This window comes from Paramormyrops kingsleyae, chromosome 3 (genome assembly GCF_048594095.1).
Source record: "Paramormyrops kingsleyae isolate MSU_618 chromosome 3, PKINGS_0.4, whole genome shotgun sequence".
NCBI classification, from domain to species: domain Eukaryota; kingdom Metazoa; phylum Chordata; class Actinopteri; order Osteoglossiformes; family Mormyridae; genus Paramormyrops; species Paramormyrops kingsleyae.
The window spans coordinates 17,851,605-17,865,111 of record NC_132799.1 but is presented as its reverse complement, the minus strand read 5'-3'; the positions used below and the strand labels follow the sequence as shown (position 1 = coordinate 17,865,111).

The 13,507-nt window shown below is 44.6% G+C and overlaps 1 protein-coding gene across 2 annotated transcripts in view; it reads left to right on the top strand.

Moving 5' to 3' along the window:
- Positions 1-13,507, top strand: part of psme4a (proteasome activator subunit 4a) — a 36,401-nt gene that overhangs the window by 5,703 nt on the left and 17,191 nt on the right. The window contains exons 2-15 of one of the 2 annotated variants that reach the window (XM_023830261.2): positions 2,241-2,381; positions 2,949-3,065; positions 3,962-4,018; positions 5,819-5,863; positions 6,570-6,719; positions 6,892-6,955; positions 7,217-7,291; positions 8,263-8,385; positions 8,633-8,725; positions 10,782-11,047; positions 12,294-12,480; positions 12,598-12,687; positions 12,820-12,884; positions 12,998-13,148. In XM_023830261.2, the coding sequence (XP_023686029.1) occupies positions 2,241-2,381; positions 2,949-3,065; positions 3,962-4,018; positions 5,819-5,863; positions 6,570-6,719; positions 6,892-6,955; positions 7,217-7,291; positions 8,263-8,385; positions 8,633-8,725; positions 10,782-11,047; positions 12,294-12,480; positions 12,598-12,687; positions 12,820-12,884; positions 12,998-13,148 (1,624 nt within the window). The remainder of the gene's footprint in view (positions 1-2,240; positions 2,382-2,948; positions 3,066-3,961; positions 4,019-5,818; positions 5,864-6,569; positions 6,720-6,891; positions 6,956-7,216; positions 7,292-8,262; positions 8,386-8,632; positions 8,726-10,781; positions 11,048-12,293; positions 12,481-12,597; positions 12,688-12,819; positions 12,885-12,997; positions 13,149-13,507) is intronic. The other variant, XM_023830262.2, reaches the window with a different exon arrangement.

Here is a 13,507-nt window from a genome sequence, read left to right as displayed (position 1 = left end):
TGACACTTTGTCTGTTCTGAAAGCAATAGCTTCCAAGTTACTGAGACTACACCGGAACACAGTATTGATCACTACCTATCTATGTTGGAGATGGGACTAACTGCGGTTGTGTCATCTGCAAATTTGAGAAGTTGTACAGATGAATGGCTTGCAAAGGGAGTAGCATGCAATCCTGATGTGTTCTGTTGCTTGAGGTGAGGAGGTCTTTTGAGTAATGTCCTAGCCCAATAATCAGAAGCTGATTATTGGGCTGATTATTGGGCTAGGCTCACAATTCGATTCACTCATTCACAATTCGAATTACAATTCGATTCACAAGTGCCTGATTGGACTCGATTTCGACTATTCAATTCACATTTTTAATATAAATTCGTTAATGTGAAATCAAACCAAATCTCTGGTAAAAACACACAACAACAGGCACAACACTGTAGCATTAATATTACAAAGCAACATAATTGACATTACTTTTGCAACCTTCCTATAGGAGAGAGAAAAAGTAGCACCACCAATACGATAAGAGGACTTATAACAAATAAAATTCAGCTTTTGAAAGACACGAGGAAAAGGCATAAATTAACTAGATCAATTTTGTGAATTGACATTGAACCGTCAATCCCAGGGTCACGATTAATCCTAAAATTTATGTTTTTTATTCCCCTACCTGGGAGGTAGTTCCTAAATTAACTAGATCAGTCTTGGGGCTTTGTGAATTGATATTGAATCGTCAATACCAGGATCACGATTAATCGTAATTTTCATTTTTTTTCCCCCACCCCTACCTGGGAGGTAGTTCCTGAACTTTATTTTTAGTCCCTACTCTGGGGTGGGAATTTTTTTATTTTTTTTTTTACCAGAAATTACTGGGGTTGGTCTTATATCGATAAACTGCAGATTGGTTGGTCGAAATTCTGGCTTCAACTTGGAAGTTATGCAGAGAAAAGAGATGGAAGATCAATCTGATTTAATCATCAATTCTTAACAGCATGTTTTGGGGTGTATGAAGCCATATCGCATAGCGGTACTTTGTCAGCCATCCTGTATATTCTGGGGTCGTCCCATAAAATAAGATGCTGTGTCCTGTGAACCAACAGAACTTGTGATTTGTCCCGTGTTCTGGAAATGTGTGATGAACAGCCTCCCCCCAATTCTTCCCCTGTAACTACTTGTTCATCCTGTGTTGTTTTGGGGTGGTGGTGTAGTTTCCAAACCTATGAAATTGTGTTAATTTTAACCTATGAACTTTTGCATGTCCCATGGTTATTTAGCATAAAGATCACAATTCCTGTTGTGCGGAGGGAAAATGGTCAAGAACTACAACCAGGAACTAGGTTCCACAACTTTGAGTAAGTCAGAGACCACTGGCAAATAGGTTTTGATATGCTTGGTTAACCTAGATCAGTTCATAGTTGACCTGGGACTACAGTATATGAACCTGGGTTGACTGAGTACTGCAGGATGTAACATAGTTCTGTGTTGAATATTGCCTCGTTTCCACCAACATGGAGCTGGACCTGGTGCTGGTACCGGAGCTGGGCTGGTTCTTGCTTGGTGCCTTTTGAGAACCTGTCTGCTTTTCCACCGATTTAAAAAAGAATGAAACAGAAATGTTACGTAGGCAGAAGTGGATTTAAAGTAAGGGTTAACCTGTATTTTGTTTTTTGGATTTATTTTGATCTGTTTTGGATTTTAAGTTTTTATAAGCTGCCGAACCAAAAAAAAAAAAAAAAGTTTTCAGAGTGTGACTTGTCTCTATCGTTTGTATCCACTTTTGTTTCCGTGAAGGCTTCCCCGTTTGTATGTGTAAGTGAGTTTTTTCTCGCTCGCGGTTTTACTGCTGTCCTTTTAAGGATCACGCAATAAATGAGTCTGCTAAAAACTGAACCAGTGTTTCACATGGTGCAAAAATTTGTTTGGAACACAGCGAGTGAAAGCCTGTCCCATATCTTAAGGAGTTTGTTCTGACAATATAATTGATATTATTTCCAAGTCAACATGGTTGATGAACAGAAAAATACTATAGCCACCACTCGTACTCCAGGCACCAAAACTTAAAAGATGTTAGTAGTTTTTAAGCATTGTTCTGAAATCCTTTTAAACTGAAAGTGTCTCTGGGGGATTGTTGGAAGTAATACTATGTCAAAGCAGCTTTGTTTCAAAATAACCCACCTTTTGATTCTGCTGATGATGAAGGTGAGCTTTAAAAATGTTTGACTTCCTGCCTCTAAATCTTTTTGCAGGTACATGCGGCTATACGGGAGGAAGTTCAACAAGGAGGATCATGTGCTGTTTGTGAATCTCCTCTACGAGCTGGTGACCATCCCCAAGCTGGAGATCAGTATGATGCAAGGATTTGCCCGACTCCTTATCAATCTTCTCAAGTAAGTCTCTCTTTGCAGAGTTCCTTGCCACCTTGGCCTGCCTTAGTTTCGGGATACTTGAAGTTCCCCTAGAAGACTCAAAACCTACTGCCAACTGGTCAAGAAAGCAAACCCAGTAGGAGCCCAACTAGGCCAAGCAGTTCCAGGTTAACGCTCAAAGGTCTCTTGAGGTTTATGCTCAGCAAATTACTGTAGGTACTGTTCTGTACTGCAGTAGGGTTCAGATTATATTCATTTGCAAATTCTTGTTGAGAAGTATCAGTTTTTGGAAAAAAACAGCCATGTTGTGTTGAGGTTTCTGTTTTGATCTGAACTTTTTTTTTTTTAAGCCGAATATCTGTATGCACTGAAATACCCTTCAGGTGGACATTTGTAACTGCAGATAAGATGAGACACTTCACAACCTATTAATAGTATTAAAGCTACTTCCATTGTCTTTCCTCATTCAAGGTTTGTTTCTAAGTTGAAACAGTTCATAGTTAAATAACTCTGTTTGGTCACCAGTCCTTGCCAGGGAATTTGAACCTGTGGTCTCAAGGTCGTTTAACATCTGGTTACTTCCATCAGGAAAAAGGAGCTGCTCTCCAGGGAGGACCTGGAATTGCCCTGGAGGCCCCTCTATGAGCTTCAGGAGCGGATTCTCTACTCTAAGACCGAGCACCTGGGCCTCAACTGGTTCCCCAAGTAGGTCCTCACCTCACTCTCTGCCATCTCAGGGGTTAGGGCTGAGGAAACTGTCGCCATTGGGTTTTGAAACATCAATTAGCTGACTCATCCAGTCACAGCATTGCTATTCATTAATTAACCCCAGACCAGGAATAAGGCCTGTTACGTTGACAGTGACAGGTGACTGAGGGTCAGTCTGCTGCCAGCAACACAGGAACATGTATCTTACTGTTTTGTGACTTTTCTGGTCATCTACAGTCAATATATGTGCATTTCTTGGCTCCAGTCAATCACAGCTTTTAGACTGGTTTATCTGGATTCTTACATCCCGTTACTTGCCGGTGACCCCAGGATGTAAATGTTCACAATTTCTCGCTCACTAACACTTCATTATGCCTGTCCATCAATGTGAACATATTTGTCTGTCATGGAATAAAGGAACTGTTAAGCTAAATGCTTTGTTAGGCTTTGTATTGTATGTAATGCAGCAGTTTTTATTCCGTTTTCTTGAAAGGGGACCGTCGGCCATGGTAAAAGTCTTTATTGTGTCTCCTTTTTTTAAGCCAGCTTTTAACTTATTATCCCCCCCCCCCCCCAAATCACCCTAGCCACGAATACAAGACCCTATACCCCTCAAATCCATAATCATTTATTGTTTACATTGCCGGTGATTTGGAAAGTTCCCTTATGTGAAAGGGGGACACATTGGTACCGTGGCAAACCGTGTGTGTGTATATATATATATATATATCCTAAAAGGCAAAGAGCCAAGTTATTCTCTCTTTGTCAGAGAGTGCAGAGTATTTCTCATTTGCTGAGTATAGAGCACTGCCCACCCCCCCTTTTCTCATTGGGTCTTGGCAGAACGACAGTGCTCTGAATGTCTCTCTGCCTTCTCCCTTTTTCACATTCAGCTCTCCTTGGCCGCACGCTTCCTCTAAACACGTAATGATAACGTTTATTCAGAAATGGTAAGGACAACGTTGTCTTTGTGTTCTGGCAATTTTTTTAAGCACCTGTTTCATTATTTTTTTTTATTGCATGAGTTTCCAAACCAGCTTAAAAGCAAGACTGAACACTCCCACGCAGCTTGAAGCACAGGTCTTTTTAAAATAAATTTATTGAAAATAACGATAAACACTTAACAGCCGATTGGCTTTGGAGAATGTCGCACTGCAGCTTTCGCCAGCTGTCTGCATTTGGCCTCATTGTCACTGACGCTGCTGCGTTATCTCCTGAGTTTGGTCGACGTGGTTCTTTAGTCAGGGGGTGTCAGCGTTATGTCAACATTGTGCTTTCTAACAGGAAGTTGTTGCTCTTTTGTTTCCAGTTCTACAGTCACCTGTCCCTCAGAGGCTGATGGGTTTTGCCGATGGGATTAAATGGAACAAAAGGGGTTTTACCTTGGGTTCAAAAACCGTAGCATTGTCACTGGTGTAAAATTTTTGATATTGTGGGTTTAAGCGTCAAAGCCAGCTGCTTACAGATGACATGTGTGTTCTACCCCTGGGCTCCCCATGCAGCTATCACATGACCTCACTGACCCCAGAGTATGGAGATATATTGATGGACACCTGTCTTGTATTTAATATGAAACTGTCTTTCCTTGTTGCAGAGTTTTCTGATTAATATGACTGAAGATGAAATGGCAAAAAAGAAAAGAATTTTGATTTATCTCTGTGGTTTGACATGTAACAGAAAAATTAGAATGAACCCACAGTTTTCCTGTGGTTGTTGATGTGTGGTTGCATAGTTGCAATTTTCCTTTTCTTAAGGAGTTATTTGTAATGGTCATAAAGAAATTTCTGAATTTTGCAGGTCTAATACAGAAAGAAATGTAAAGAACTGAATCAGGAGTAAATAATAGACTGGAAATGTCACTCCCCTTTATGTGGTTAATGGAGCTGTGAGACTGTGAGGACACTTTAAAATCAGTATAAAAATGCCCCTTTGACGTCCATTTGGTTTTGGTAAAACTGTCGCTGGTAGCTAACTCTGTGAGGCCAAATGGAAGAGCAGGATCTTAGCAAGCCTCTTCAATTAACGCACAGTTTCAGGATGAGGCAGCGATTCAATATAGTTACTCATCCGGGCAAAGCAGGGATTCAATACACAGTTACTCATTGGGACGAAGTAGGGTTTCAATACACAGTTAATGATCTGGGTGAAGTTGGGGTTCAATACACAGTTACTTGTTGGGACAAAGTAGGTATTTAATACACAGTTACTCAGCGGGATGAAGCAGCAATTCAGTACACAATTACTCATCTGGGCAAAGTAGGGATTCAATACACAGTTACTCATCATGATGAAGTAGGAATTATATGCATAGCTACTCATTGGGACGAAGTAGGGATTTAATGTAGAGCTACGCATCAAGAGAATCTAGGGATTTAATGCACAGTGTTCAGCATTTGGAGGCTGCAGGAGCCGATAATGAGTTACATCAAAGTTGCGTCTTCCTTCCTGTGGCCGTGGAAGGTCTTTTGGCACGACATGCCAGCCCTGCTTCTTCCTTATGGGTCACAGGCTTCCCTGGGTCAGGATCCCAGTAGGAAGATCAATCTGGGTGTTTGTGATGAGGTCCTAAACGCAGGCTCCAGTTTTTTGCACGTTGGCGGTTTTGTGCATCGGTGTGCTCAGTGCGCTCATTGTCTTGATTAATAACCACCTGCATTCTTGAGCCTCTGGGCTTTATTTTCTTCCTCAAAATGGCATTTAAACCTCCTCCTCCCCCCCCCCCCCCCCCCAACCCCACTTCTCTTCTCCAGCTCTGTTGAAAATGTGCTGAAAACACTTGTGAAAAGCTGCAGGCCGTGAGTATCCTTTAAAAATATAAAATATCGACCATTTCAAATTTGTCAAGTTCTTTTTGTTTTTAATATAATTAAAGCTCTCACTAGCATAAATATTTTCTAAATTGTGGTCATTATTTCATATTATCATTATTATTTATGTTAACTGCTGAAGTTTTTTTGCTGCTGCAGCATACCATTTTTAATTTTTGTGCAGTGCATTGTGGGAATGACCTCCAATCTTACAGTGGTGACAATGTATCACCTCATATCACACAAATCACCTTCAGAGTTTATCCTGGCCAGTAATCTTATTATATTTCTGCCTAAATCTGGCCCATTTGAGAGTTTCCTGTTACTGGGAGAGTGCAATGTGGAGTTGGCGCTCAGCTGACTGACTGTCAGGAAGTCCTCATGACCGCAGAAGTAAGAAGAGAGGAGGTAGAGCAGTGAGCAGATATTTTCGCGAGTTGTGTGCTCATGTGGCCGGGTGGCTATGCAGTCTGTACACAGCTTTGTGTCTTTGGGTGAGGAGATGCCAGACCTGCTCACTAAGCAGCCTTTATTTCTACTAAAATCCATAAACTGTCAAAATTCCTAATATTAGTTAGTTGCAAAGATGCTGAATTGCGTGCTTTGATGACATTGTAACAGCGATGTTCTTTCAGCGCGGGTCTCACCAGCTTGCCTGCCTCCTCAAGGTGACCTTTTCCTGGCTCTCCCTCAGGTACTTCCCAGCATCATCCACCCAGGAGATGCTAGATGAATGGCGCCCACTGCTCTGCCCCTTCGATGTCACCATGCAGAGGGCTATCAGCTACTTCGAGCTCTTCCTGCCCACCACGCTGCCCCCGGAGCTGCATCACCAGGGCTTCCAGTGAGTGTCCGATTCAGGGCTTCACACAGCCGGCAGTGGGGAAATGGTCTTCACTGGAACACCATCAAAGAGGCTTATAGCCAGCCTTGAACCTTAGAACAGCACCGATTCAATTGATAGAGAGTCTATGCGTGACGTATCAGTAGAATACATGGTGTCTTCTTCTTTTCAGGCTTTGGTTCCAAGAGCTAATAGATTTGTGGCTGTCAGTGCAGAACCTGCCAAGCTGGGAGGTGGTAAGTAAAGGGCCCTGGTCACGGTTGGTTTGGGTGTTAATACTCCTAGTTGCAATTAAGTCGTTAATCACACACCTGACTGAGGAGGTGCCTTTTATCTTGTTTGGTTGGATCGTTTAACTCATTAGTGAAATAAGCCTCATGCTCACAATAAGCTGCAAAACAACTTGGATGTTTCTCTAGCGATTGTGCCAAAAAAGTCTAAACGACTGTTATGGTACATTTTCATAACTCCCCCCCCCCCCCCCCCCCCTCCCCCAGCATCTAGTGAACCTCTTCGCCCGCCTTGCCAATGACAACATCGGCTACATTGACTGGGACCCCTATATTCCCAAGGTAGGTGAACAGCCCCCCCTCTCATTGTTTGACCCGTTATCCTAATCCTTCCCCCCATGTTGGGTGTGAATTAAAAGAACAAGCATAAAATGAGCATCATTGCTACCAGTAACGGCATAGCAGAAATTATGAATGCAGTAACTGTCTGGAAGTCTCCTGCTCCTGGCCAGCCCTAGCAGTGCTCCGTGTTTCCCTTACACCTCCGATAGGAAGGTTATCAGTATCCTGTTGCACCCAATGGTGGCTGTGTGTTATTCCTGGGAGATGTACACTGTGCATTGTTCTTCTCTTGCGTAGATGCATGCTCCTTTACTCATTTACAGCATTACTGAGCCAGGCAGTCGGTTCTGCTTTTCACAGATGACTGGTCTGATCTGAGCTCTCTGTCCTCTTTGTGGGTGTTTGTTTGCTTGTTTGACTAATTATCCAGGTTGGCATTCTACCTTCAACTTTGTACCTATTTTGTTGGATTTTCAGTTGAGCAATTTGGAAGTACCTTACCTATCTGCATTTGTTATGCGTTATATCTGCACTTTGACAGTATCATCAGGTTCCTCTGTACCTGTGGGTACCCTGTTTCTCTGGCCTGTTACTCTGTAGACCGGGACTGTATGCATGCTTGCTTGCTTGCTTGTTTTACACATTGCCTGCAATCTAAGGGTCTGGCCCCTGATTCTAGACCCCCGACAGCAGAGGTCAATCTGTTGCTGCCGATCAGCATCCTCTGTCGTATCCAGCAAAACAGTGTTGATAATGGCCCATTCCATTAGTCAGCTTTTGTGTGAATAAACAAATGGCTTTGTTTAAAATGGTGAGTTTGTTTCCTATGATTAATGAAGTCACCTTATAAATAACACTTTTTATTTCTTACAAAGGTCTGATCCTTCAAGCACCTGAATAGTTCTAAGTAGTTTTACTCTTTGCCCTTAGGTTTGGAGATATGTGGTTTCAATGACCTCTATACATTTCAGATATTTACCAGAATCTTGCGAAGTTTAAACCTTCCGGTGGGAACCAGTCAAATGTTGGTTCCGAGATATGTGACGAACGCCTATGACATCGGCCACGTCGTCATCTGGGTGTCCTCACTTCTGGTTAGTGTCCCAAGTCATCCTCTCCCTGTGCATGATGAATATGCAGGCCTTTTTGTGTGGAAATGAAGAATTTGTTTGTCATAGAAAATGTGAATCAGAATCCCAGTGTTACTTGGTTTTAAAAGGGAGGCATGACACAGGTAAACCCGAAAAATATTATTGTGGCCAACCAAGTGCTTTTACCCTAAGCTTGGGCTGCTTTCCTGGGTCAGGGGGCACAGGTGTGATGGTCTGTTCTGTCTGACAGGGAGGACCCAGTAAACAAGCCCAGAAACAGCTGACTGGCCTTTTCAAGAGCATCACCTCATTCTTCCATCCCTCAAATCACGGCCGCTGGCTGGTGAGTAAGCTTGACGTCAGCATACAGAATGTGGCTCTGCTCTGCCTCTGGGTGCGTCGACACTTTCTCACTGCATTGCAAAGGGGAATTTGTCATGTCCTAAGCTGAGTAGGTGGCCCGTAATCATTGTGTAACAATTGTAACAATCATCAAGGGTAACAATTGACCAGACCTTTTTTAATATAAACTGTGTAAATGGAGGAAATGAGAGACTTTGTTTTGCCTGTGTCTAATTTGTTGCTGTGAAACACCGTGTGTTACGTTACAGTATCATAGCAAATAAATATATTAAATCCCAGGAAGCAGATGGAGTATTCGGGGTAAAATGAGGGTATTATATATGAGGCTGTTGCTAAATTAGTAATGCTTAAAGGTTTACTTTTATGGACATGTAGCATCATTTTTCTATTTCCCTGCAGACTGTTCCCTAGGCATGTTTCCACATATTTAAGTAACAGTTGGATCCGAATGCTGACTTTTGATTGGATAAGGTGTCCTAGGGGGAGGGCTGATGTTGCCTTCCTTATCCTTTGTGTATGATTTGGGCATACCGCCGGCGCTCAAGGCGAGGCTGCCACAACTATAAATGGCCTCGCAATCACACATCACACATGCCTCTTCTGCCTGCCCCAGGTTCCGTCATCCGTCTGTTCTGCCTCCACACGCCTCATAATTAATCACTGTCAGTACTGCTATTGCGCACCGTTGAGTTTTTTCCGGGTTTGGTCACTGTCACAATAATGAACAGAGATTCTAATAGGATGTGGGTATAATCAGAGGAAAAGGGGGGGGGGGGGTCTGGGATAAAAATGGGATTGATGTAAACATCAGACCTCATCAAAGCCTTTTACTGCTCTCTTCACATTCTAGGTAATCTAATTTTCACGATTGCTTTTACTTGGAAAGCTAGCCGACAGGTATCATATTCAGGTGACGTAATACTGGCTGCGAAGGTTCTCCAGTTCAGTGTAATGTTACCAGCACACAACTGGTTAAGTTTTCTTCTGCTGAAAGATAATGCTTAATGTCAGCAGTCCCATGGACACGCAATATAGAACACACAATATCTGTATTAAATACTCGCAAATATCTCTGTTGATTAGAGTGTTCGTGTTAGTTCTATTGTTCTGTTTAACGCATCAGTTGAATTCTTTACTTTTTCCATATGTATCATTTTCCGTCCAACTGTATAATTTTTCACTGCTTTGCTTATCTTCCCTGTGTTACTTGGGTTATTGCCCACAACCCAAAGGTGTTAGGAATTAGGGTGTGTATATTGTACATGGGCATGCCCTGCGATGGACTGGCACCCCATCCAGATTGTCCCCTAGCTCATGTCCTGCGATGGACTGGCATCCCAATCCAGATTGTCCCCTACCCTGTGCCCTGCGATGGACTGGCATCCCATTCAGGGTGTCCCCTGCCCTGTGCCCTGCGACGGACTGGCATCCCATCCAGATTGTCCCCTAGCCCATGCCCTGTGATGGACTGGCATCCCATTCCAGGGTGTCCCCTACCCTGTGCCCTGCGATAGACTGGCACCCCATCCAGATTGTCCCCTAGCCCATGCCCTGTGATAGACTGGCACCCCATTCCAGGGTGTCCCCTACCCTGTGCCCTGCGATAGACTGGCACCCCATCCAGATTGTCCCCTAGCCCGTGCCCTGCGATAGACTGGCACCCCATCCAGATTGTCCCCTAGCCCATGCCCTGTGATAGACTGGCACCCCATCCAGATTGTCCCCTAGCCCATGCCCTGTGATAGACTGGCACCCCATCCAGATTGTCCCCTGGCCCATGCCCTGTGATGGACTGGCATCCCATTCAGGGTGTCCCCTACCCTGTGCCCTGCGATGGACTGGCATCCCATTCAGGGTGTCCCCTACCCTGTGCCCTGCGATGGACTGGCATCCCATTCAGGGTGTCCCCTACCCTGTGCCCTGTGCTTCCTGGGATAGGAGCACAGGCTTTGCTGTGATCTTGGATTAACGTATGATTTACAGTGCCTGCCAGCTCCTGACCAGCTGAGACTCTATTTCCTTTCTTCTGCATTCAGATGAAGCTGATGAAGCTCCTTCAGCGTCTCCCGGCCAGTGTGGTGCGGCGGCTGCACCGTGAGCGCTACCGGAAGCCCACTTGGCTGACCCCGGTGCCCAGCAGCTACAAGCTGACAGAGCAAGATGTCACCGACTTTGTAGAGAGCATGATGCAGCCGGTGTTGCTGGCCATGTTCAGCAAGACGGGCAGCCTGGATGCAGCGCAGGCCCTGCAGAACCTGGCGCTGATGCGGCCTGAGCTGGTCATCCCCCCAGTGCTGGAGAAGTGAGTTTTCCATAATCCTCTGCCACAGGAGATGGCACATCAGGACCGGCTGACTCCTGTTTTGGGGTTTAAAAACATTATCACTGTGTATTATTAAAAACTAAGTGTTGAGGGACCCTCCCAGTGTCACATGGGACACATTAGCCCCCAGGGGGCTTGGACAGCTGCTCTGACTGTCAAGCAGCCGTCCACTGGGCCTCTGCAGGGCTGTGGGTGGAATCAAGTGGATGACACTGTGGCACAAGTGTGTTACGTAATTCAACGGCGCTTATAGAGTGAAAAGGAGCAGGTGGGCATGCCGGATGTCACCCCTCGGTGTCCCGAGGAGGAAATAGCTGGAGTCAGTTGCATTTGTTAAGTCACTGCTGTGACTCATGTGACTGTTGGCTGTTTTTTTCTTTATCACAAAATAATCACAGGAATATGGGAGCCTGGTGCAAGGTGCACACGGGATTATGGATGACAGATTGAAGTGATTTAGGAATGATCAGAACTTAATGTTTTTGGTGATAAGTGAAGCAGGATTTCTGTCTGTGCTCGCTGAGGAAGTGGGCCACTGTTTGGGGAGGACTGGGTTTTGCTTCTGTTTATATTAATAATTAATGGTATTTTGACATCGGATATTGAAGATTCTTGCGGAATGGTTTTCCTCAATTTCTATATCTATCTATCTTATCTATCCTATCTAATCTATCTATTTTTGCCTAATCTGAGTACAGCTACAATTTATCCTTCAGTTGCCTTAGAAAATGTTGACGGGCTAAATCTTATAGCACTATGGTGGAGGACATTTCAGCTCAAATGCAGTGAAATGAATGCCACTTACGGACGGCCTTTCAAAACGGATGATATTCAGAGTGTCGTGACTTCCTGCCTGTGCTGTAGGCCAATCCCGGGGCAGTAACACTCTGCAGGTTACTCCATACATGCTGATTAAGCAAGTTCATGACAGAAATGGTTTCAGTTTTGTTTGCCATTTTGTGTGAAGAGTATAGCTGATTCCTTAGTTGTCATGAAAGCCTGACTGCATGGCAGGGTAGGTTTAAAGCAGGAGAATGGAGTCTTGTTGTGTAGCTTGCAGAGCTTAGAGTTTCACCTCGGTATGCAGCTCATTATTTTACTGGAGGAGTACAGAGATGGCTTAGGGATTTAATCCAGCAACCCTCATATTACAAGTCACTATGCCACTCACTGGTAAAATTACTGAAAGTATTGAAACCCCACTGCGGCCTGTTTCCCCATGTAGGACATACCCCGCTCTGGAGACACTCACTGAGCCGCACCAACTGACAGCTACGCTTAGCTGCATGATCGGCGTGGCTCGCAGCCTGGTCACTGGGGGGCCCCGCTACCCCGAGGGTCCCACACACATGCTACCCCTTCTCATGAGGGCCCTGCCAGGCGTTGACCCCAACGACTTCAGCAAGTGCATGGTGGGTAGCCTCCTGATGATAATACCACGTGTTTATCCGTCTCACTTGACTTTACCAGATGGGTCAGGTCTGCCATCTTCTAACACATAAGCCTTATGCCTCCTCTCTGCTCTGCAGATCACATTCCAGTTCATCGCAACCTTCTCTACTCTCGTGCCTTTGGTTGACTGTTCGTCCGCCATTCATGAAAGAAACGACCTGACAGAAGTGAGTTTCTTGCATCTTGCTGCTGGTTTGGTTTCTTTCAGCTTCTCTGTGATTCTCGCTTCCTACGTTCCATAATGTTTTTTTCCTCTCCTGTGCCTCTTTTTCTTTCTCCCTTTATTCTCTGGTCCTCAGGTTGAGCGGGAGCTATGCTCCGCCTCGGCAGAGTTTGAAGACTTTGTTCTTCAGTTTATGGACAGGTATTCAGATGCTCCATGTCAGTTGCCACTATTAGTATGGATGGAATTGGAATGTGTGCAGATGAGTTGATGTCTGCGTGCATTAAAAAAAAAAAAAACGGCCATATGCGCAGGTGCTTTGCGCTGATTGACAGCAGCACGCTGGAACAGACCCGTGAGGAAATGGAGACAGAGAAGATGACCCACCTGGAGAGTCTGGTGGAGCTTGGTCTGTCTTCCACCTTCAGCACCATCCTCACGCAGTGCTCCATGGAGATCTTTCAGGTTGGTTACTCGCTCTGACGGGGCTCCCTGAACCTCCTTGGGACTGGATGTCACAGCCATCCCACATGCACAGCTGACGCGACTGAGTATGCATCGTCCTCTGACCTCTGATCTTAAAGACACAGTCAGATATGGCTGCTCTATGCACCCACATATGCAAATGAATGGAAACTGATGTGCAAGAAGGGAATCCCGAATATGCATTTGCACATTTGCATTCTGTCTTGAGGGAGCTTAACTCCCTGGGGACGAGGACATCGTCGGCGATGCTGCGTATCTTTCTTGTGTATTTCAGTTCATAACTCGCTGAAATCTTATTGTAGAAACATGAAAAAAATGCTGACTAAATCCATAATCTG